We start from the raw sequence: 25,486 nt of genomic DNA, 5'->3' as shown, positions 1-25,486 counted from the left end.
TCTCCACGTCGTCGATCAGATGTGATTTGACGCACAAATCTATTATCTATGCAGACAGATGCATCATGCAGAGGAAAAAAACATATAAATAAATATTGTGTAAAAGATGCATTTATTTTTCCAGGACCAGATGTAACGGCGCCATCAATAACCTCCACCCAGCAGCTTCTACTGCAGATCAATCTCCATGAATTTGGACGTAATAGTTGGTAACAGTTTCTCTGCTTTTCTAAACTCCCTTAAAGTTTCTCAGAAAATCTTCAATCTTCAACTCCAACAGATTTGATCAAAGAAAGGCTGTGAATCCTCAATCCGACCACTGATCATGGTTAAACCAGAGACTGGTGCCCCCAGCTGAAGATGCAGAAAAAGGAGACAATAGAAACTGATGAGACCAACATTTTTTCCTTGATATACAGTCCAGAGAGTCCTGGTTATATGTTACTCTTTCACTCCAGAGCCAGGCTGTTGTATCAAACGCAGATCGGCTTCACGCCATCGCAGCTAATGGGTTTTAAAAAAGCTGAATGATCCTTCTTATCTTGAACCTGACGACTCGTTTCTACTCCTCCTGGATCCGTCTGCAGCAGATTTCATCCTTGACTCTGCTTTTGCCTTTTTTTTTTTTTGAGTTGAGTTTTAGCTTTAATTTGTGCAAGCATTGATAAACAGCGTGAACAGTCACGCAGCGCTTTTCCAGAACTCTCTATTCACGCTGCAGCTGATTGATGGAGCGCAGCCCGAGGAGATGAAAATCACAAACATTCATTGATTTCAGCTTTATCATTCTTGATGTTCTTCACATAAAATATGAAATAAACCACCGCTCGCCTCTCTGGACTGGTTTTCATTCTCAATCATGTTTAAGACTTTATACAATTTTTCTTTTTTATTCTTCCTTTCCAATCTCCTCTAAATCATTTCTCAATTTTAACATCAGTGCATCAACACAGTGTGTGTGTAATGTGTGTGTTTTTAAGTTTCCGTGTAAGTTTTCAATCATTTATACCACAGGTGTCAAACATAAGACTCGTGGTTCCAAACTGGCCCACATGAGGCTCCAATCCGGTCCTCCAAACCACTTTTCAAACTGGAGCAGAAAGATGACCATAAAAAAAAAAAAAAAAATTACCCAGCACAGTTAGGCGTGACACTCTGGACTGAATGGCAGGAAGCCACCCTGAACCGCAGGGGATTATGGGTAGGGCAAGGCCAGATGGAGTTGTTCTTAGAAGAAGCAGCAGATGCACATGCTGAATGCAGTTATTTCTCTCACTGCTGCAGAAGTGGAGAAAACCGGAGACGGACTTTTGTCCCTGGTCCTGCCGGGATGGAGCCCAGAGGTCAGGCTGTGTCGGCTCCCGTCGCCACACGGCGTTTATCAGAGGGACTCCTGGAGCCTTCAGCTTCTTCTTAACAATAACAGGAAAGAGGCTGCGAGCTGGAATAGCCTCGTGTATGTGTGTGTGTGAGACTGTATGTGTGTCCGTGTGCGTGTGTCACTTTGTGAAGGCCCCTGTGAAGGTTATTTGCTTTACATTTGATTTGCTCACTTGGCTTCACATGATCAGTGTGTGCGAGAAGATACTATTTGGCAACAGAGTGTCACAAGACTGTGGTTGCAGTGTGTGCGTGTGTGTGCATGCGTGTGTGTGTGTGTGTGTGTGCGTTTGCTCTCCATGTGGTCAGAAGTGCCATCTGGAGTCAGTGTGAGGCCAGACAGTGCTGTAAACTGTCACTTCTGTTCCCCACAACGCCTTCTGGCAACACGTGGGACTGCGCTCGTTTTTAAAAAGTCACCAAGATCAGGATTCAATAAAGAACGTTCAATAAAGACGCCGTGGACTTCGATGAAAACAGAGGTTGCATGTGGATGAGCTCCATCAGTTGACACCGTTCCACTCAATCCACACATAAGCCACGAGAAAAACAGGACACAGCTCACGAGGGACGTGGCGAAGCCGGGCAGGAGGACGACCAGCAGACGGAGGCTGGAGTCATGAAAGACTCGCTGGGAGCAGAACACGAGGCGCTAAAAGGGAAAACGCGCTCGCTCATCCGAGCAGGCAGCGGCTGATTCCTTCAAGGAGTGGGATGCTCAGAAACAGAAGATGGCTGCAGCAGAGCAGAAGAGGAGATCCGTCAGCAGAAAGAGCCGCTGGAGCGATCCAGAGAGAGACAGAGGAGTCCTGGACGGAGAGAGAGGAGGGGAGCAGGACAACTGACGAAATCCAGGTGCTTCTAGAGAACAGGACGGTCTCCATGACTGATAAAGACAAGGCCAAGATGATAACAGCTGAGAAACAGGAGAAAGAGCAGAGAGAAAAAGACGTTCTGATCTTATTTCTCTACTGCGGCTGAACCGAACGATTATCTTTGAATCTAGAGATGATTTTTTTGTTGACTCTGACAATCCTTTAAAATGAAAATACAAGCACAATATTTATTTGGTAATTCAACAAGAGGTCAAGGAGGAGCTGTAAATAAACATTACACAGCTTAACACAACAGCATCTCAAGTAATCAGAGTAATTTCAATCACAATTCTTCATCCTGCTCTGTCCAGACAGAATTATGCATTATGGAGAAGTAAGAACCAAAAGAAATGCTCCAAAACAGTAGTTTGCAGATTCCCATGGAGGAAAGATGTTAGTACATGTTCAAAATCTCCATCTAGTCCAAAAGCAAACTTCCTCCCTGTTTAAAATTCTAGCAGAAAAACTGCTTTTCTGTCAGTGAATGCGGATGACGTAAATAATGACAGTGTTATTCGGGTGCATTGGAGCATGCTGATGCAGTCTTCACTTCTCTTTCAGAAGAAATGCACATCGTCAGTCAGCCTGACCGTTATACCCCAGATTGTGAAATCCACGTCACTTATATGACTACTGAAGCCACACAGTCTGGAGGAGTCTTCAGCGGGAGTGGACGTGTCTGGCAAACAAGAAACGACAAAGAAATATCTGCATTTTCAACAATCTGAATGGTCTTCGTCATCTGACACAAAGCTGCATCGTTTCGTGGAAATGTGGCGACACAGTCTGCACACATCGCTCCCGTCAGTCGTCCTCTGTCACACAGCACTAACACGCAATCTTGATCTCATTTCGACGTGTTGAGCAGAGCTCCCATCCTCATCCTCCTCCCACGGATGTTACGCACACATGCCATCTAAAATAAAAACAATGCAGCAGCACCCAACCGCTGCTCATCTGACTGTCTGCAGCCATCATCCTCAGCATATGGAGGCAAACAACTATTGACTTCCAATCTATTTATGGGAAGTCCCCAAACGCCTCCTCCCATCAGTAAATACAGGCTTGCACACACACAGACATGCACACAGCCCCCAGCCTGCTGCTAATGTTTTTCTTACTGATTGGAAGGTTAGAAAGGCAAAAATGACCTTGCATGGTGACATCCAGTCACAGGAAGGAGTGGAGCCCGCGTGCAGTCCTTCACATCTGCCTTTGTGTGACCATGCAATGGTCAGCACAGTTCATGAGGTGCACACACTGCAGTCAGTGGTGCTTCCAAACTGGCAGCAGTCTGCACAGACATGAGCAATAAGCCCCTCCGGTCCTCCATGCCTGCACAGCATCTCTCGATCGCCGCGCGCGCACTGTTCAACAGAAGGCACATTATAGTGGAGACAATGACTGTCTATTCACACCACAATCCCCGCATCTGTACAGGAGGCTCCCAGGCTCGGCCTAGCAAGAAGGTTGACTCTGGCACACACTGCGTGCTGCTGCTGCTGACTAGCTGGAGAGAGGGAGGCTTTGTTGGCATACCCGACATATGCTGCGCGCTCCCAGTTTCCATCCGAAAACCGTCGGGTTTTGCAGCGTCGCCCTTTTAACATAAAAGCATTTGCTTTGAAATAGCATCTAATCCTAAAGGCGAAAGACTAAACACTATCGGTTAAATCGGCATTAATGCAACACACAAAGTCGCATTGTTTACGAGTAAATGGCCACTGTTTTTTGCAGGTGTCCTTGTATTCCTCCTACGACAATAAACACCGTTTCGAAAGGCGACGCTGGCACTTAAATAGATTTTAATTGAAAACGCATTTTATTTGTTCTGTTACACATGCGACGATTTTGAGAAAATGCATTTAGTAATCCGTATAAATCAAAGTTGACATCATGTGATGCGCTTACCTTAACTGGGAAGTAGTTTAACGTAAAATGTCATGTTTATGTTATGGGGTTTGGCATGACGCTTGCTGTAGGGCTTTCCGAACGATTTTTTGATCCTTCGAATGATCACGGAGTAAAAACACACAGACTATAAGTAAGTAGGCACAACAGTGCGGGTATAGTGCGGTGTCCAAGCGCCGGTTTCGGCCCCGGGGGCGGACGGGTGGCAGGCCCCGCTGGGTGTCTGCCCGCCTGCCTGCTGCGCTGCGTCGCTTCCTTCCTGCAGCCGCTCCGCACAGACGGAACGGCGCACTGTGATCGCGGGTAAAACGAAGCGCAACCCGGGGAGGAGTGGGGGCCGAGGGGTGTGGGAGACCCTCTGTCAGGCCTACCTTGTGTCCCCCGGTTTGCTGAAGCCGCCCGGTGCCCGTTAGGATCCACGGTGCAGACGGTCCATTGTCCTGCTGCAGCTGCTGCTGCTGATTCCTCCTGAAGCAGCAGACTGAGCGCCTGCCTCCTCTCTCTGCTCCTCCTCCTCCTCTACATCCTCCTCCCCTACATCCTTTACCTCCCCCGATCTCCCCCAAATATGATTTTTCCAGCTCTTTTTCACTTTTATCCCAACACTCCCCAAATTCGCCCTCCTCCCCCTCTTCCTCCTCCTCCTCCTCTTCCTCCCAAAAACCCAAACAGATTAATAATATCCAGGCCTGATCCAGACACTGAAGGAGAAATGATGCTCAGTAAAAATACCTCAACGCAAGCCAGGCCTGGTTTCAGATGCCCTGGTGACCTGGGCTGACCTCCCTTAAAGTGGACCATTGTTTATTTGAAGTAATTATAAATTCTTTAAAAAAAAACAAACAAAACAAAATGCCTGAAAAAAAACTTGTGGCAAATCAAATATGTGACACCACAGAGGAATGAAGGTTGATGTCCCACCCCAGCCCGCCAAGCAGTCATTTTTGATTGTTATCTTCATGTTTTTCCTCCATATTTTGAGGTACTGTTGTGAAAAACTGTTGGGATTCAGTCAATAAAGATTTCCTGTGCCCATTAGATGTATTGGTCAATTTTTATATATAGTTGGTGACAGTTGCAGCCTATATTTTTTGCACAAAAGCCAATTGTGCAATCCAAAAGCGTATCTCAATTACACTGATGTGAGGTCTTCAAAAAAGCAGGCTCATCCTTTACCAAAAAAATAAAAATAAAATAAATAAATAAATTATGAAGGCAGGATGAAAAATCATGCGTGTGAAAGGCAACATGCTGACATCCAGATTTTGACCCGAAAGTAAAAAAAAAAAAAAAAAAAGTGCACATTTTAATACCAAGAAACCTAAAGATGGCCTGAACTCACACTGCCTGGAAGGTGACACCAAGTGTACATATATTTATGATTATCTTTTATTCCTCATTAGCATCAACAGTGTTTATTTTTCCCACTGAAACAAGTAATGCAGTTTCATAATGCTTCATAAATGACAAACAAGGATGGTGACTCAAAATAAGTGAGAACAAAAGAACAACTCCAGTAATTATTAATGTAGATTTCTATTCTATTCGATTCAATAAAAATGACTAACCTGGAGCATTGCAATACTTATGTTTGACTGAATTAAAGACTTGATAAGAGTTTTTTTTTTTTTTTTTTTTGGAAAAGACAGAAGTTAAAAAATAGAAGAAATTTGACTTCGTCTGTTAGAATATGAACAAAGATCTCTGCTGCCACCTGGTGGTAAAATGTTGTAACAGTTCATTTTCAAATATCTCCCATCAGATCCTGGATTTATTCTACCAGGGGGATTATACTGAGTTAAAAATAAAAAGAAAATGTTTTGTAAACAGGGGTTAAATAAAAAAAAAAGATTTATATAAATTGCTTTCTGACGCTCTTCCTCCCAATCTAATCTAATCTTAAACAGATTAAAAAATGTGATGTTTAAAAACCAGACTGGACAAAATTTACAGCATGTGTAAAATTAAAATGACAAATGGAAGGGGTGGGTGGATGCCTGAGATTTTCTCTTGCAGTTCTGAAATGTATTCCAAACTAATTTCTTTGCCTGTTGCTTCAAATGTAAAGTATCATCACGGTATGAAATGTGAGCACTTATAAAAAGAATGACAAGTTTTATTGTGTTCAAAGGCATTTGTACAGTTTGACTTTGGGGAAAAACTCAAGAAAATTAAAATTCCAGAAGTGATACATGGAAATAGACGAAGCAGGGTAGTTTTATTCGTACAGAACATTTAATCCTCCTCCCTGCAGATGAGGAGCTGTGCAGTGTGATGAGAGAGGGGGGGCTAGTTTCCAGCGTTTTCTTCTTGAACCTGGAAAGCAGCAGAGGTGACCGTGATCATCCATAATGTCCAGATTCATGCTGACCACAGATCCTGTCCGGATGTGTCCTTGGAAAATGATGCATGATTGTCAGAAGCAGCTGTAGTAGTTCAATGTGGCCACACGAGGACAGCAGGCCACCGTTTTCCTTCCTCCATTTAAAGTTTCTAAATATAATCAGGATCTTCTCTAAGAATCAGATAAACCTGGCAACAAACACAGTAATAGAAAAAATACATCTAAACCCCGAGACAGGCTGCTCAAGGGTCAAGTGTGATTTATTGTTCATAGCTCCATGTATAATAGGATACTTCATAACTTAGAGATAATCTAACTCTCCACTTTGCAAAAATATGTGTGTACTTAGATTGTGTCTTTTTGTTGAATTTAAAGTGTTGAAGTGTAGAGATCTTGTAAAATGTTTAATTTATGCCTATTTCAGTAAGTCTGGATTCCAGTTTTCATGTTTATTTTTCTTCTTTTGGCAGTAAGTTAAAGATTAAATGGCAGATTTTTGTCTGGCAGAGGACTGCTGTGCAGCCAAAATCCCGCAGACAGGAATAAAACCACATTCCTCTCCTGAAACTCCAGAAACGGGCCGTTTCACTTCCCAGGAGAGCGGATCGTAGACAGCTGCAAAAAGCGTCCCGTCCTGACGTCTTTCAGATGTTTGGCTGGCATCAAATAAAAAAAAGAAAAAAAAAAAAAAGAAGAATAAGCCAATAGTGTGTAAAATAATAAAATATCTGGTACACTATGTTCTAATGGGAGAAAAAGTATTTAAATAAAAAGGCAGAACGCATCAAAGAGTACCAGATGAAAATACTTTATTTCACCGATGTAACTACCCAAACACAACCAAATACAGATGACAGATCGATATAATCAGGCACAAAGAGAGATGTAAGTTCTCTGGTTGAAGCAGGCACACACAGAAAAAACAATCCTCCTCTCTGGTTCACTCCCAAAAACTGCAAACAGCCAAACTTTCACCAGCGGGGCTTTAAAACGCAGAAAAGCGCAAAGTTTAATCTACTCGTGTGTCGTCACCCTCGCCCAGAACAAACGGACTCCAGAAAGGAAGCTTCACCTGTGATCTGTGACATTTTGGGGTTTGTCAAAGTGTTTAACAGCTGGTAAATGACTCTTCTCTCCTCTCCTGACCCTCCCTACATCCACGACCACGTCTATTAGAGACTGGTGCACGTTTGTGGAGACTTTCGTTCATATTTATATATCGGTCGATAATGAGATCTGAGCCTGTGTACCAAAGTCTGTGCTTGTTTATTATGTTTGGTGTGTGTGTGTGTGTGTGTGTGTGTGTGTGTGTGTGTGTGGACCTGTAAATGTCTCAGACCTCTCAGTTGGTTGAATTTGAACGGGACCCAAAAGGGACTGGCAGGAACACTTGGATCCAAAACTGAGCCTGCCAGGCGAGTTTAAGGGAAAAAAAACCCGAGCGTCAGGCAGAGCCAGGTGGGAGGGGTGGAGGTGGGACAATTACCGGTGTTTATAGACACAAACGGATTTTAAGATTCAAAACTAATCTCATTCCAGACTTGCTGATCTCCTCACACAAATATGAACGTGTCTGCACAAACTGCCCCAAAACTCACCCGCTCCCCACCCCGCCCCGACCCGCCCCGCTCCGACCCCCTCCTTCTCCCTCAAGTGTGTGTCGGGGTTCAGCTGCTGATCACGTGCCCGGCCCAGGTCTCGTGCTTGGTTCCCGGGTTGAGGTGGGTGATGGTCACCTCCACCGCCTGCACCTTCTCCAGCTTGGGGGGGATGGAGCAGATCTTGTAGCTCACTTCGTCGCCCTCCACCGGCACGTACTCGCCCTCGATGCTGCGGGAGACGGAAAGAAAAACATGTCAAGTGACATGATGAGTGATAAACCCCCCCCCCCCCCCCCCCCCACCTTCCACCCACCTTCCACCCAACCCCTGACAGTAAACACCAATAAAGCACACAGTCGTCCTGCTTCCTGTTCCAAAAGAGTCTCCAAGGTGAAGCTTGTCAACCACTGTATTACACTGTGTCCTATTTAAACAATACACGAGGCTTTTCTCTTTACATGTGAGTAGGTGGTTATACAAGTGTAAGTGTGTGTGTGTGTGTGTGTGTCCTGCTGACGTTGTGATTTAAACCTGTGGGTGATAAAGGCTTTGTGGTGAAGGTCATCACATATTCTGTTGTCCTCCCACACACTCCTGCAGCTCCTGACATCCCTCAATGTGTGTGTGTGTGTGTGTGTGTGTTTTTCCTCCTACACAGAGTCATGACACAGTTTGATCACAGTCAATGATTAAAACCAAAGCAGCCCTCAAACAACCCATCACACACACACTGTGTGTGTCTGTCTGTCTGTGAAGAGGTGCAGAAGTTATCAGTGGACGACAGGCAGACAATTCATAAAGATAAATAAAATTCACAAGATATAGCAGGGGTGTCAAACGCGTTTCAGTTATGACACAATGACCTTTAAATTCCAGCGTTAGAGTTTTTTCTTTGCTGTGACACACAGATACCTGATGAAAACGTATGTTTTTGCAAAAACCAAATACTTACTATCAATAATGACTATAATCTCAACATAAAGCCCGATTTCAGTGACACTTTCTAAAACAAAATACAGTGAAATGTCCCAAAAAAAAAAAAAAAAAAAAAAAAAAAAAAAAAACAACTTCTCCTTGATGCATTATTACACACTGTCCACAATGTAATGAAACAAAATATGCAGAAAGTGAATCTGATGTAAAAACTAGTCTACATGTGTGTATTTGATCATCATAACGCCAATGTTCATGTTCTTTTAAACATGCACTTAAAACTGTAGCGACTCATAGTAAGGTCCTGCTGCAAACACTTACTCCGAGATGTGGACAAAGACGTCGTTGCCTCCGTCCGCTGGCGTGATGAAGCCATGGCCTTTAGAGCGGGAGAAGCATTTACACACGCCTTTATACAACGGACCCTCGGCTGCACGGGCCGTCCTGCCGTGAAGAAGAGGAGACGTGAACTTCAACTCACTGTTTCTGAGGAGAATGAGCTGGTTTGACTGAAAATCTGAGTTTCTAATGTGCTAGTGTGTGTGTGTGTGTGTGTGTGTGTGTGTGTGTGTGTGTTCTCGTATTTCTATCCTTGTTGGGGCCAAATGTCCCCACAAGGACAGCAAAACGTGAAACGACGTGCCTTGTGGGGACCTTTTTCCGGTCCTAAGTAGGAGAAACAGTGTTTTCTTGACCATGTTGTTGTTACTGAAAAAAGTAAAAGTGCAAAAACATTTCTTTAGGGTTAGGCTTTGTTGTGGTGTGGGTTAGGGTTAGGGTAAGGGTCAGGGTTAGGGGCTAGACATGAATGGGAGTCAATGGACGGTCCCCACAAGGATAGAAATACAAGACTGTGTGTGTGTGTGTGTGTGTGTGTGTGTGTGTGTGTGTGTGTGTGTGTGTGTGTGTGTGTGTGTGTGTGTGTGTGTGTGTGTGTGTGTGTGTGTGTGTCCTCACGCCGAGAAGGTCCTGTTCCTGCGTGTGGGCAGAGGGCTGGGGATGAGGTAGCCTCTCATGGGGGAAGGGGAGCGGTCTCTCTGTCTGCAGGCTGGAAGCTTCAGAGACTCTGGAAGGACAAAAAAAAAAAAAAATAAACAAAACAAACAAAACTCAGTGTGACTGACAGTATGTGAAATTGGACATGAACATCACAGCTGCTGCTTCTCCTCTTCATGCATCACGATTGTCTAGTTTTGATACTTAACGTTTTGAATGAAGCTTCAATGCTTTGCGAGTGCGCAGTTTGAGAGCATCACTAAAACACACGTCGACGTATAAAACAGGACAAAGTTGCACAAATATCACAATTCTAATTTATCTATTACCTAAAAATCTCATTCAATGAAGTAAAAAACCCTGTAAACAATCTAGTATATGTTCGTTCATTCTGTGTTCGTGTCCTAATTTTCTTTAAGGAAAAGAACTTGACAGTATACCTAAGTATTGCTGTCTTACAATACATTTTTCTTTTTTTATGATATAAAATTGAATTTACTGTCCTCTCCTCACGTTCTTTCACATGGAAAATGTTTGTGCTTTTCTGGAGGATCAGTGGACACATATGTAAATATTTAAGCCAACAGTTAGTGAGCGTGGAGTGATGGAGAAGTTTTTCCTCCTGTAATGTTTTCCAGTTAATATGGAGGAAAGCTGAGAGAAAATATTGATTGCTTCTTTTTCTAATTTTAACCTTCGGAACGCGGGGATGCCGGCGAGGGCAGCGGCGGGGTCGCGGGCCGAGCCCCCTGGATGGACGTGGCCTCGGTGGACATGTCTGAGTAGACGAGTCAAAGGGTCGGAGAGGACGAAGAGGGCGGGGTCACTGCGTAGAGGCCGTCAGTTACCTGAGGAGAAGGGCGAGAAAGAAAGACGAGATGTTTATGGCTTTCTGATTAAAGCACAAACACACACGTCATGTGCCTGAAACGATCCTCTGAAGCAGAAAAACAAAAACAGTCAATCAGCGGCCAGCTGGAGGCTTGTCCCGAGTTCTCATTATAGCACAACAACAATAAGTGAGGGTCGCAGCGGCGAGGCCTGACCGGGCCGGAGAGCGAGAACAGAGCCTTCCTTCATTCACTTCACCACCTGCGTCCACCAATTAGAGCCAGGCTGAGGAAAACACCTCCGCCCGGCTCTCACCTCTCATTACCTCTAATGCTGCCGGACAGAGGGGGACCCGGCGTTCCTGCGAGCAAAAGGTTACGACAACAAGGTCAGCAAGACCTCAGAGGTCTGATATGTTGTTTTTGGAAAGGAGCAACAGAGCCTCCTTTGTTCATTTTTTTTTATGTTGTGATGCAACAAAAAAAACACACACAAAAAAAAAAAATGCCACGATGATCTAAAGTAGCTCATGATTGGAGCAAAAATAGAAAGCTGAAGCTGCACTAATTAATGTTTTTACACATACAGTGGATGAGATGAGAGCTGTGAAGTGACTCACAGTGTAGTGATGATCCCTCAGCCCGGTTCAACAGCTCTCTGCTTCTACGTTTAAGGAGAACAAACTGAGAAAACGCAGCGGATGTATGTTTGTATTTGCCTCAACGAGAGTAAGAGGTTCATCCAAAAGGTGCCTTAAACTGACACTAAGCATAAAAATCAAGAAAATATAAACTTAAAAATAGTTAAAAGTCAATAAATAATTAAAATAAAATACAGCATCCGCAAATATAGGATCACACCATCCTTATTGGACTGGAAACTTCTGTTTTATAGGTTACTAGTAGCGTTATTGAGGCTGAATATGGCCAAAACAGTTTGTTCTTGATGCGATTGCTTTGTTCCACCTGCCTGATTGTGATAAATTAAACTAGGAGCAAGATTTCTTTGTTAATAACACTTTATGGAAACTGGATTTTCCTCACATCTACTTTTAGTTTTTCACCTCATTTCTGATTGATTTTAAGTCACTTTTATACCCCCTTTTCAGTGCCTATAAAATAAGAAAACGATCTGCTCCTTTTCTCCCCGTCCTTCCTGTTTGAGCGACGATTCAAACCTGAATCCAAAAAACTTTAGACAGATGTTGAAATCCTAACCTAGAAAACAATGAAGAGCTTAATTCACTCAATAAGAAGTTACTGTGAACTTTATCCAAGCTTTACCTGCATCTTTGAGCCAAACAGTTGTTCAAACTGTTTTAGTTGTATTATTTTCTTCTCGGAAGAAGTTAAGCAAGTTTGTATTCCTCATAATTTCACAGTTTTTGATCCCAGGGGAAAAATTTTCTCAACAAATGGATGCAACGGTCACGAAAGGCATTCAGTCCATCCATTGAGAGTAATTTGGGGTTCAGAGTCTTGCTCAAGGACACTTTGACATGCGGATGGGGGAGTCGGGGAATTGAACCAGCAACTTTCCAAATGAAAGATGCCCACATGTCTTGTCTCGTCGTCGGCACACCAAAAACAGACGAGTCCACAACTGTCCCGTCTCAGAGCCGTTTCAGTTACTTCCTGCCAGATAATGGACGAAAAAAAGCAAAACGCACTCGAGTCTGGCTCGATGATAAAAAGGAACAAAGGCCGACGGAGGCCGCTGTGTTTTGATGGATCATCCTTGTCTGCGTCGTCCGCTGAACGAGGATGAGTAACGACTGGAAGAAGGAAAACAACAGCAGGGACGAAGCTGAAGAATGAGGACGCGTCTTTAAAAAATGTTGTTAGAAAATGCTTCAAAATAGAAAATTAAAGGGCGACTTTATATATTTATCTTCCCAAATCCTTTTTTAGCCAATAATTACATGTATTTGTTTATTTTAAATGCGTACACCCAGTCACAACAGTTGAATAGACCCAGGCAGCAGAGGTGTGTGTGTGTGTGTGTGCTTTCACTCTTAACTCAATGGACAGTTAATGCGATCACAGCCTCTCCGGACAACACGCGTCATTCATGACTAACACACTCATGTGCCACTCGATCGTTACGCCGTGACGACAGGCCAGAATTAACACGGCCGGCGTTGAGAACCCATTAACGGAGAAATGTTTGGAAAGGCCAGAGCGAGGAGGGCGGCGGGGAAATGACACCGGGAAGAGATAACCGCCTCAAAGGAGGCCTCGGAGAGCACGATAAGCAAAGTTCAGATTTAGCCTGTGAAGTCTGACTCTTAACTGATTGATGTTGTTGAAAGGACAAAGTCAAATTTAGGATTCGTTCCAAACACTAATGACCTTTGGCACGGTCTGTGGCGGCAGATCTGAGTTATCAAAACGAGCCGCCTCGTATTCTCAGACTGGGCCTGGATCACGGCTTCTCTGGGTAAACGATGGTTAATATCTAAAAGACTCCGTTTCTACGTTCCTGATTCGATGTGGAGGCCCCTGACGACACCGGGCAGCTCTGGAAAACGCCGGCGTTGCATAAACACGGCAGTGATTCTGCTTGTGCTCGTCTGAGAAACCCAAACAAAAGCTGCTGGCTTTGCTATGTCCCGTCTGTGACACACAGCGCCAGATCAAACCTGCGCACGACGGGCATTTTTTTTTCTCCCCACGATCGTGCTCTCTGGATACGGCGTTACACAGCGATCCTGCTGATGCAGCAAATACCAGTCTGATGGGACGCAACACACACACGCTTATATGGATGTATGCATTAGCTCTCAGGACAAAACAACTTGGCGGAGGCAGCTCATGTGATGAGGCCATTAAAAGCGGACGACTGGAGTCTGAACACATCGGATGAATCCATGCAGGCCCTCTTCACCGGTTTACAGTTTCACTGCGACGCCTCCTGCAACAGGAGATCCATGTATTGAACGCCGCTTTCACAGACAAATCAATCTCACCTTTGAAAGGGACAGTCCTTGACATTCTTCTATGAGCAGCTTCAGTACAGTGTGCCAGATTGAATTCTTTTTTTCTAATTACTCCCATTTTGTGGTACAATGTGTGTTTTGTGCAGCGGCAGCCGAGCGCCGACCTGTCAAGGATGTGCGTTTTGAGTCGTGAGCTGGGAGGTAGGAAAGAGGAGAATTTGGGGGTGACTAATGTTATTGTGCGGGATTTTATCCTTCACACAGAACAAAAAGGGAGGAAAGGAGGAAAAATGTTTGTTTTTGGTAGCATCTAGTGGTAGAATGATCCAAAAAGAGAAGGAACGAGGCAGATTGAAGAGCAAACTCTCACAATCTGCCAGTTACAAGACTGTAATAAAGAAGAAATTACAAGTCGTACAGCTGAACTACTACTGGGACAGAATCTGTAATACGGGACGAGCATATTTTGATTTTTCCAAAGGAAGAGAAATTTCGCCCAATGTTGAGATGGTTGAAATAAAGCACACAGTTGATTTAGACTACATGTGAAAACACACAATGGTTTTCTGTTTAAAGTACCAGTGAATTTGAATACAAAGAGATCTTATCTTTCACTCTGCTCCATGAAATACAATGAAATCCAAGGAAAAGAACGAGAAAGCAGATTTTTTTCCATCATGGCACATCAAGATATATTGTAGATATTTGCTGGATGATGAGCCTTGGCACTAGAAATTATAGCTTATTTCAAAGCATTGTATTATAATTTTTCTATTGTGCACGTGTACTCAGAGATTTATCCCGCCCTCGGGCTCCGGTGCAACAACCCCCATAAAAAGGTTCATCGAGTTTTACCGTGAGCAGAATCTTCTCTCTGCTTCTTATCTGCGCTTGTTCTTACATCTTTTCTCCTCGCTTCAGATGTTTTGAATTATCTGTTGCAATCAGCAGCTTTCTCACAGGTTCACCGAGGCCTTCATCACCCGAGGGAAGAAATGAAAGCAAATTGAATCGAGGGTGAGACGACAAACCGCAGTGTGATTTCAAGCCGCTTCTCTACAGGTAACTGAGCACACGGCAACCAGATAGTATCTTTTGGATCGGCATCTATTGGGCCAATGTGAGAAAATGAAATGGAGAGGGCAAAAATGGACCGTTTTTATGAATTGGCAGCATTTAAACAGCAAGTTTGGAATGCGATGGAATAAAACAAGTTAAAACATTCAGATTTTTTTTTTTTAAGATCTCTCAGGAGCTTGTGGAACCGCTGTCACATTTTCACGTCTGCAGTGTCCTCGCTTCAAACTCGGAGTGCCTTGAGCCTTTGTGGCTGACGGTAGTCCAGGCTTTTGTAGCGTCCGTGTTATTAAACCGCTGAAATGAAAGAGGCGGACGGGGGAAGTGAAGGGCTCCAGGCAAGGCATTGAGGGTTTGTATGAGCCAACATAAAAGAGTCGCTGACAATCAGCTTTTGACGTACTTTGCAGCCGCTGCGGAGAAGTGATGGGAGAAAGCATTAAGCTCACACCAATTACTCCCGACTCGGGTGTGCGGACGCTCCTCTCTGTGCGAGCGTGTGCGAGTGTGTGTGTGTGTGAAGCTGAGCGTAACGCACGTGCGCGGCGGTGAAAAGGTAATCTCGATTCTAAAAGTGGGTGAGTCACCTCCTCGATGTGCGTCAGCAAAGAATCCCCCCCCCCACCACTTTTAAAAAGACAGAGGCACAGGAGGAGTGAGTTCACACTCACTGAGTTCACACTTAGCAGTGAGTAACATCAACAACACCTGTTTAGACCACGACCGTGAGCGGCGCCACAGGACGCCAATTTCTGCCAGTTTAACAGCACTCGAGTGTCAGAGTCGGGATCAAGTCCACAGCATCACATGAAGAGTGACCTTAACTCTGTTCACAAGTGAAAATGCATCATTCTTGTGTTTTCGTTTCAGAAAAGTTGTTTGTTTACACAGAAACGACAGAAAGCGGTGTAGTTATACAGCCAGGCCACGGGTTGGCGCTGTTGGTTCTGACTCGATGCAGTGGTTAGAACTTCTGCTGCACAGTGAAAATGTCCCGGTTCAAACGCCAGCAGGGGTTTTTCTCTGTGGAGTTTGCATGTTCTGCTTTTTTATTAATGGGTTTCCTTCAACAGTCTGAAAACATGCACTGGTGATCCTCGAATTAGCCACGAATAGGAATAGAAAATAAACCCATTTTTGTAAGAAATCCCACAACAAAAAAGCCTTAGAAAACACCAATTAATTTTTGTAAATCTTTGCGAGCCGCAATTTTGAATGGCCTGTTTGTTATGCTGTACAGGCCTGTTAGTTAAAGAAACAACGACACCATGGCCATCTGAGGTCTGATCCGTGTCTCATCTCAGTCATTTCCATTTCATGCATAAATATCAAAGGAAGAAACGAGTGAGGAGTCGAAGCCTGGTCTTTGATCAAACTAATGCTATCAGCTTCTGTTACTCACCTTTGAGGTCATGTAAATTAAACTCAATAAGCTCAAACAAATTAAAAGGACTCCTCTCGCCGCGCGGTAAGACAAACTCACCACACAGCAGCTTTGGGCTCTAATTCGTTTTCGTCACCGTGATCTTTCTTTTATCTGGCCTGCGCGGTGCAGCATTATGAAGACACGTCTGTGCGGCTGCAGAGCCTCTTTCAATCTCAATCATCTGGTAAATTATTCTGTTTACCAGAGAGCTCCACAGGGAGCACGTCAGGCCCTCTCCTCCCACTCTTTCCTCTGCTCCAGACTCTCAGTCTCCTTTCCTTGGCGCTGGCTGTCATGCCCACAACTGATGGACAATATTTCCTGGAAACATCAGGAAAAAGGAAACAAACAGGTTTTCTCCTATTCAGCCAGAAATGCTGCGAGAGATTCGAGTTTTTGAGCGTCGTCTCAAATGCACGTAGAAATGCTTCTATACCGCTGGGATCTTGAACTGAGCTGCTTTCATTTCCTGCAGATTCACTTTAAATTCGGCTTCAGCTGTGGTCTGACGGAACCTGGTCCAAACTACGAAGGTGTTTTAAGAGAAACTGTCCTGTGATGAACCCCGCGTCGTCACATCCAAACCGCTGCTGCTCTTCTCCTGTTTAGTCGTCACTAAATGTTCACCAGCTGGGGGGAAAAACCTCAGAGTTAGCCCATGTTGAGGTTTTGGCTAGTTTTGGTTTTAGTTATTCTCAGTCCAGCACTCCAGTGTGCTGTAAGGAGTCAATAAGTAACTCCTGTCTCGAGTGTTCGATCTTTCACTGACGGATCTGGATTTCCTCCCTTCTTGATATTTGGACTTTCATTAACGAATTGTTAGATTAAGTCACTGCATGAGTTTTATGGATTTATAGAGAGAGCCATTGGTCTGACGCTGGTAGAACTTCCTGCAGCTCAATATAGGAACACAAAATGTCAGGAAGTCGTTTGATTTCTTCTCTGAAACAGCTCTTCTGATTGGATGTTGTGTTGTTGCGAATGTGTATTTGTGGGATAAGAGAGGGATTTATTAGCTGATACTTTTACCTGTTATTTGTTAAATTGGATGTTCAAAGCCAGTGGAAACAAACACTGGTATCTTATTAGGTTGCATAGTATCTTTAGAGCTTAAAATTGCAATATCAACATGACTTAAAAGGGAAATAAACTGTCCAATAATATAAAACACCAAATGACAAAATTTAATTATCTTTGACTGTTTTGTGCTACATTTAGAATACAGTAAATTATGTTCAGCAATAATTTCAGGTTATTTTCAAACACTTCCTATGAAAAAAAAGCACAGATTGCTTTTAACATGACATTAATGAGAAACTGATTTCCCATATGAAGGTAACACTTGATTCTTAAAAAAAATGGGGACCAGCTGGAGGTTGATGGAGCACTAATCATGCAACATGTCGTGATGCTACACATCTAATTAAACAGGAGGATAAAACAGAAGCCAGACGCTCCAATCATAATTTCAACAGCGACCGAATTAACAACTCAATGATGGAATCCTTGTGGCGTCGTTCCGTCGGCCCAGTTGACACATTTGGCACTCTGCAACTCCACGCCACACACACACAAACCAAACCAGAAATGAAAGCAGAGACTGTGGGCACATTATGAGAATGTAACGGAAAACCATTTTTGAACAGATTCCTACAAAATAGGATCATTTTCAAAGACTTGATCCTCAGAACTACACTGCACAATGATAAAAAAACTCATTTAATGTTAGTGGATGTCAACAGGTGTTGGATAAAATGAATTTCTTTAAACCATGAAACCATTCTGAGGACTCGATTCAATAAATCCAGCAAATACAAGAAATCTGGCTTTGTCATGATAATTCATGAGGACGTTTTCTGTCCCCTTCTTTCTCCACGCTGCATAAGTCAGTGAAAGTGATGCTGCCGCAGAGCCATTAGAGCCCTGAGTGCCCAACTCGGACAAACAGAACTCAGATCATGGCCGCAATGAGACCAGTGAACCTGAAAACGAGGAGGAAATGGCATCTCGGGGCCACACTTACATGGTTATCTTATCAGCGATCTACACAGCGCTTTATAATGCTGAAATTAAATTGCAGTAAACCCATTTTCCCTCTCAGCCAGCGTCATTTTCTCCTGCTGTGGTCAAAGCCACGACATTTTGAATGTAGGAAGAAAGAAGCTAGGGACGATTTGCTGCTTTGCAATTACAAGGTCTTCATTTCCCATCGATTGCATAATGAACATGGACTACAGAGCAGAGTGTTGAAATACCAACAAATGCAACATCTGTTTACAGAAGCATGAAGTAAATCTGCTCCGTAATCAAAGATCCAGTTAATCTGTCTTTGAAGTGCTCAAAATTTAAGTTAATTAACAAGGAGACGTTGCAATCTAAATCTCCAGTGATTTTCCAAAGATGCCCGGTAGTAACGTGAGCGAGTCATTTAAGAGATTAGGACCCAGTTAATATGGCATTTCAAGAGAAAACATCTTTTTTGCATTTTCATTTCAGAAAAGTTCAGGTGGCAATCTTTTGAAAAGGACACGCCTAAAAATGATCAAGTTTATTCATTTGAAATGGTTTTCAGCTATATTTAGTTGCCTGAGGAGCTGACGAGACTCGAACTATCAGGAAAAGAGCAGCGGAAAGGAGTGAAGAGGATTTTCAAAGGTTTGGACTTTTACACAGTCAACAACCGTAGTGTGCTTTGTGGAGTGCATGTTTATTTATGTTGACAGATTAAACTTTAGCCACAGTTTATGGATTTATCACGGTCAATAAGAAAAACCTGCCTGTCTGCACATTTCAGCTGCACAGGAACCTTCACCAGGAGCCAGGAACCGTCCAGGAGATTTGTGAATTTCAACCATTTCGTACTGACTTTTTTCTTTCCTTCATTCATTCATTTCAATCTCTATTATCTGCTTTTGTCTGTCATGAGTCAGTCTGATTTACATAACACACCTTCAGTCTTCAGGCGGCGGTGAAAACTCAGCCAACAATACGTACAGGAGCCTTTTCAGTTAAAGGGACCCAGTACATGTGGAGAAAATTGATGCGGCGCGATACGTCCATAACACACCGTGCTGCATGTCATAAAAGGCTGAGTGAACTGTGATAAGTGATGCCTCCGTGCACCGTGCACTCGCGCTGTGCATGTCACCGCACTGGGCCAATCAGACGGAGCCACACTGCCCTACTTACTGCCCACGAGGTGACAGTTGGGGTAAATTAGGGGCAAGTGAAAAAGCACTGTTATTTAGAACAGATCCCAAACAAACAAACAACACCATAATCTACTTAAAAGACTATTTATTTTTGAGGTTATGAACTTGAGATGGGTTGTTCTTTAGTTGCATCTTCTACTTAATGTGTTTGGTTTATGACCGTAACACAACAAAAAGCAGACTACTCATAAGCGAAACTTAATAGAAAATACTCCAACACCCGCCGCACAAACACTGCAACCTGATCTTGTGAGTCACGTCCTGTGCGTGCAGCACCGTCACGCAGCTCAGCTGTAAATTACGTTTCCAGAGAGGCGGCTCGTTCCCACACAGTGAAATACGAGACGGGTCTGGAGGTGATAAAGCCGAGAGCGACAAGTGAAGGGGCTCTTTTGAAATGAGACGCGCCACCTGACAAGTGGGAAACTAAAAATCTTGCATTTCTGTTTATGCAAGAGGAAATGCAGATCAGTCACATCCAGTGCAGATGTAATCCTGGAAGAACCACTACATATTTGACAATAGACTTTTATAATTCTGAAATGGATGGAAAGAGCAAAAAGCTAAACTGATAAAAAATGGTTTTAACAGTACCGAAACTTGACTTTACAGGAGAGAGCATATCATGTGGCTACGCCTACAGGCAATATAAAAAAGTTGCAGGCATGTCTTTGAACTTTTGAACTTTCGAGCACTCTAAAAAGAGAATTTGGGACAAACATGTCACATGGATTGAATCATTAAAGCAGGCATCAGAAAAGTGTACAATTGCTTTTTATGAGAAAACGTGAATTCAGATCAGACATTTAAGGCCTCCTTTACTTCATTAAGTTTCAAGTGAAAATACATTTTTTCAAAAAATTATCACATTTACACGACAGCGTTTTGGAAATTATTTCCATTCACACAGAAATGACAGAAAGGTTGGAGTTTTCACGTTGGGCCACTAAGTGGGTGCTGCTCGTTTGCTTTAATAATGAAACCACACACACACACACGAGGAAGTTGGATAGTTGTTATAGTTGACTTTCAACTATATAACATGGACCGGGAGGCACGTGAGGTCAATTAAAACGCTTCTGGTGGAAGCAGCCGAGTTTTAAAAGCAACGAAATCTGCCAGTCAGCACTTCTAAATCCCTCCCCTATTGTGGCGTGTTAGTCAGCGGCTCACAGAAATCCAAACACCATGGCCACCAATTATATCCAAGACAATAGCGTCCGTCCACCTTTACTGCAGCGGTGTGTGTTGGGCCTGTTCCAAAGTCACTTCAAAAATATGTGCACGGATGCAGCGCCATGAAGAAACGGGTTTTCCAAGTTTGGTGGTAAAACACGGAGGCCGAAAAGCCCATCCTGTGCTTCTACGTCCTCATGTAGAGATTTAGTTCACGCTCTTCTTCTTCCCCCAGCCCCCGCCGCCCGCCCCTCCTCCCCTTTCCTTGTCATTGTTTTATGGCCAGCGGCCGCCGCTCGCTGGGGACCATCACGGCAGATCATATTGCACAACATCCTTCACAACAAGCGCCGTCTCCCGACTTCACGGCTGTAAAGAGCAGCGCCATAAACACCTCTGCCGGCTTCAAACGCGGCCTTGATGTTCTGCTGAGTCATCGAAGCGTCTTCACATAATTACATGTCATTTCGAGCTGCCCTGTGTGTTATATATTGACCAGAGTCGTCACACAAAAAAACAAGACCAGGTCAGATTTACTGAGGCTTCTCATGTGATCAGATTTCAACGTGAAGTCGGTAATCGCAAAATTACTGGATGGATATTCCGCAGCATCCTCGGGTTTATTGTGATTGGCAGGTTGCAGCTGTGCCATCTTTTCAAGATACATAACAATAACAGACAAGCTGTGACAAAGAGGAGCATTCCTAGAACATTCAGGACGCTCGGAGCATTAAGACAATCAAGAACGTGGTTCTTTTTACAAGTTACACTTATCAGCAAAATCATGCGGAACTTTTTAAAAACTGCTTCCGGAGTGCAAGATTTTCAAAACACCGTCTCAATCTGACCGGGGAAAACGCAGCTTGTCTGAAGGAACAGCACAGGCAAACAGGTTTTATGCACAAAATGATTAAAGATTTCAGTATTATCCTGCTCAATCTTGTAAAATAATCGACAATGCAATCCAAGCGCTCACCAGTGGCCCAACATGAAAACTACATTGCTCTGAGCATTTCTGCCACGGATGGTTTTAAAAATGCTGTCAAGTAAATGTGAAAACTCAAAAACAATGCATTTCACTTTAAACACTGCTGCGTAAACAGGGCCGGAGTGTGTCTCCGCATCGAGGGAAGACAACAAAAGCATTCTTTAATGTTGACGTTCTACTGTTGTCGATCTGAAGACAAGCCAAACTAAAGCGCCTGACTTGTAAACTTTCCTGTAAGTTTTCTGAAACAAAAACTGGAAAACAAAGTTTCCAACAGATGGTTCTTCAGCAAACAAGACCTACTGTAAGTAAGGCTACAGCTCACGTCTCTAATTTCAGACATGACAGTGAGGCTAAATGTTGTGGAAAGCAGTCGGTTTAACACACAGGAGGAGGAAAAGCTGCACTCAAATGATTGTAGAAAAGGTCTTCATGCCATTTTGTGACTTGTGCAAATCTGATTTTGGTGAATTCTAAACAGGAAAAGAAACTGAGGTCCTCGATCCATGCTGGGAAGAACAGTTCCCCATTCGTCTGAGATGTGGTGACAGTGGAGGACTCCTATCACTGAGTGTTACCCTGCTGGCAGCAAAATGCAGAGACTTGTGGCTTTGAGAGAAACCAGCATGCACGACATTCGACATGGTGTTCAACGTACAGAAGAGAAAAAAGATTGTACTCTGGTCCTAAAGGGGCTCAGCAGTAACCTCTCAGGTGCTGTGGGGTATAAATCATGTGCCACTGGTACTGATGATCCACCAGAAGTATCCCACATAACATCAGCAGAGGCTTCAAATTCAAACTCAGTCTTGTTAAACCCCTTCTGAAAATCTGGACAAAGAGTAACACAATATATAATAAAGCAGAATGAAATCTATAAGACAAGTGGAAACACCTGGAGTACAAGCATAGAACTTCACACACAGGTCGTGCTGGAAGCCTCCCACAGTGACGCAGTGAAACACATGAAGGTGTTAGACGAACTCTTCACTCTCTTAGACCTGCAAGTCTGCCGTCTGCGTGCAGATCTGATCAGAGTCAATACATTCTGAGTGAAACCAGATGGCATGAAGATAAAACCAGTACACAGTCCCCTTCACTGGAATTCAGGACTTTTTCTTACTTCATACATCAGTTTTGAAGTTGTTTCAAAAATACAACATGCACAGAACAACAACTTAGTCGCCAACTCTGCTCTCCTCTGAGAGAAAAATGCATGATACAACAGGAAACTGGTGGGTGACTTTGTAGGTCGACGGTGGCATCACAAGCCACAGATTATTGATACAAAGACGGAGTGTTCTGCAACTGCAGATGAGACCAGCCTTCATAGGAGGGGCAAGATCTGCGAGATCCCACACAGACCTCCAACTGGACTGGTCAGTCAATACTGAGGAGCTCCACAGCAAAGTGTAGCGCAGGCTACCGCAGCGGCGGCAAACTAGTTTTAGGTCCCGTTTACAAGGCAGAATGTGAATACAGAGATGCACAGAGCCATATTTCTGTGTGTCTGCTGAAATAAACTTCCATAAAAGAAATAAGGATTGCAGCACCACAGGGACTTCTAGGGTATTCAAAGAGCAATTGTATGAAAAACTGACAATATTCACCATCAAGATGAAAAATGGCCTCAATAACTGTTCCAAGGCACTAAAATCACCTCCCATATTCTGAAGCATTCCTTACTAATCCTGTTGGGGAATTTACTTCTCAGCATTTAAGTCATTCTGTTCATATTTGTTTAAATCAAACTTCACCAGGAAGTCCCTTGAGGCAAAGTCTCCTTTATGAGGGAGCCAGGTACAAGATAAAAGAGCAAGTTCAGGAAAGGGTATCTCATTCTTCTGTTAGGCTGCTGAAGAGGCTTGGATCTGCTCAAAGAGATCAAATACTAAAACTGTAGTAATTTTTGCACATTGTTAAAGGATCACAGTGCAGCGTAGGAAAAATCTGAGTGGATTTGAAAGTGGATCAGAAGTGACGGAAGAGACTTCTGCCCTCTCCAGATTAGGGGGTTAGTTTACTAAATGTCTCCTTCATAGATTATGAGGAGCAGAGTCTTGGTCAGCCTTGCTCAGGGAGACATGTGGTAACTCACCAGCAGTGGGGGTTGAATCTGCAAACTTTCTGTTAGCAAGCTCACTTCACTCGCCTTCAGCCACCACTGACTAAAAACACTGGTCCACTTTATTCCACCTACTGGAGTGTCTTTTGACTTTATATGTACGGAGCTACTTACTTCTCAAGTATATTTTGGATAGACAGATACCCTTGAAGCTCATTGTGTAGTCTCATTCTTGCAGACTGGGAGAGTTCAAGTCTGCTCTCCAGCGTCTCTGAATGAAAGTGTGTGTTCTGCCCACCCAGCTCAGCCTGCTGTCCCTTTCCCCACCCCCCTCGACGGAAAACACACACGGCCCGTAATGAGAAGCAGAGCAGCGTGGAAACCCGTGGCCAACTCGGAGAGACAGATTACAAGTGGTAGCATCTATACACACACTCCGTGTTTTAACCCGAAGAAATGTAAATAACACCGTGGGTGGAGCAGACAGTTTGTTTGTGAAGGTATCACTCACCTGTTTCCCTCCAACTTCAAGACCGGAAAAGTGTTCTTTCAACGCCTGAAAAAATCAACCGCGCCCAAGAAGATGGAAATAAAAGCCAAAGTTGAGTTTTTCGGGTACGGAGAGTCCGTTTTTTTCTTGCTCCGGTGGCTCGGATGAGATTGAACCTCCGGGAGTCCAGCGACTGCTACGCGCTCCTTCGCTCTCTCGCTCTTTTTATGAATGGGCGTGTCTGGATGCGCAGTGACGTCACGCAATACCGTAATTTACGTCAGAGAGCACGCGCAAATACAGCGCGCTCCTTTTGGATATATTACGGTTTAGCACTTTTTACTCAGTAAATTTTGATTTTCAGTACATTTACGTTTAAATCAGTTGGAGACCTCTGTTCTTTTCCCCAGTTTTTGTGCATTTGTGTTCATTTTGTGAAAAATATTTTATTTTCACCAGTAGATTTATTGCTTTTTGTGGTTGGTCTATGTTCAGCTGTAGTTTTCCCCTCAGTTTTAACTGTTAATCACTGTGTAGAGCAGGATTGCTTTCATTTCGTTTAAACTATCCACCTCAAAGTGGAAAAATACACTTGAAAAACACGTAATCTCCATCTAAGCATCCTTGTTAGTGTCAGACTTACAAAAAGCAGGTCAATTATTCAAGTAAAACCAGCTCTTGAGTCAACTGTGCTCTTTTTGTCTGAGATCCTGAGTGTTGTTTCCTCAGAGACCAGCAGCTCACAGCTTGTGAACACATTGCTTCTTTGAGATGCTGAATTCCCCTTTTTTATTGTAATTTTTCACGCACACAGAAAAATGGAAAACAGCATGATATCCCTGTGGGTCTCCACAGTCGCTGCAGCACACATTAACAAATGAGAAATCTTCATTATCTCCTTACTTAATTTGTTTTCAATACTTCTGTGTTTGCCTGATTTGTGCTGTTCCTCTGTTAATCTCTTTGCTTCTCACTATTTGCAAGAAAATATTGTTTTCTGATAGCTAGTTTCTCCATGCCTGAATATACCTCTGAAAAATGAATTAATCTGAGACATGTTCTGGATTTTAGCAGATTAACTGCCGTTACACACAATTGTACAAATGTACACAAAACAGATGGTTAAAATAGTCTCTGTAGCAACAAAAAATGTAATATTGGTTAAATAATATAACAATTTAGATGTAATAAAATGAATAACAAGTCCCCAATATTGTAATCACATTCTGACAAGTCATTAAAC

The 25,486-nt window shown here is 43.4% G+C and overlaps 2 protein-coding genes across 3 annotated transcripts in view; both read right to left on the bottom strand.

Moving 5' to 3' along the window:
* The window catches only part of LOC115387201 (neurabin-2-like), a 32,955-nt gene extending 28,318 nt beyond the window's left edge, over positions 1–4,637 (bottom strand). For both annotated transcript variants that reach the window (XM_030089814.1, XM_030089815.1), the window contains exon 1: positions 4,538–4,637. The gene's annotated coding sequence lies outside the window, so the exon portion shown is untranslated. The remainder of the gene's footprint in view (positions 1–4,537) is intronic.
* A 2,665-nt stretch (positions 4,638–7,302) lies between these two features.
* On the bottom strand, positions 7,303–24,455 carry carhsp1 (calcium regulated heat stable protein 1). Its single transcript, XM_030089818.1, has 5 exons — positions 24,265–24,455; positions 10,735–10,888; positions 10,002–10,110; positions 9,366–9,488; positions 7,303–8,340 (listed from the first exon to the last, which is right to left on the bottom strand). Exons 2-5 carry the CDS (start codon positions 10,814–10,816, stop codon positions 8,178–8,180), a joined length of 477 nt encoding a protein of 158 aa, XP_029945678.1. The 5' UTR covers positions 10,817–10,888; positions 24,265–24,455; the 3' UTR covers positions 7,303–8,177.
* Positions 24,456–25,486: the final 1,031 nt, after the last annotated feature.

The sequence above is a fragment of the Salarias fasciatus genome, chromosome 4 (assembly GCF_902148845.1).
Source record: "Salarias fasciatus chromosome 4, fSalaFa1.1, whole genome shotgun sequence".
In the NCBI taxonomy this organism is placed as follows: Eukaryota; Metazoa; Chordata; class Actinopteri; order Blenniiformes; family Blenniidae; genus Salarias; species Salarias fasciatus.
The sequence above is the reverse complement of the archived record's forward strand: the minus strand, read 5'-3'. Positions and strand labels throughout refer to the sequence as shown.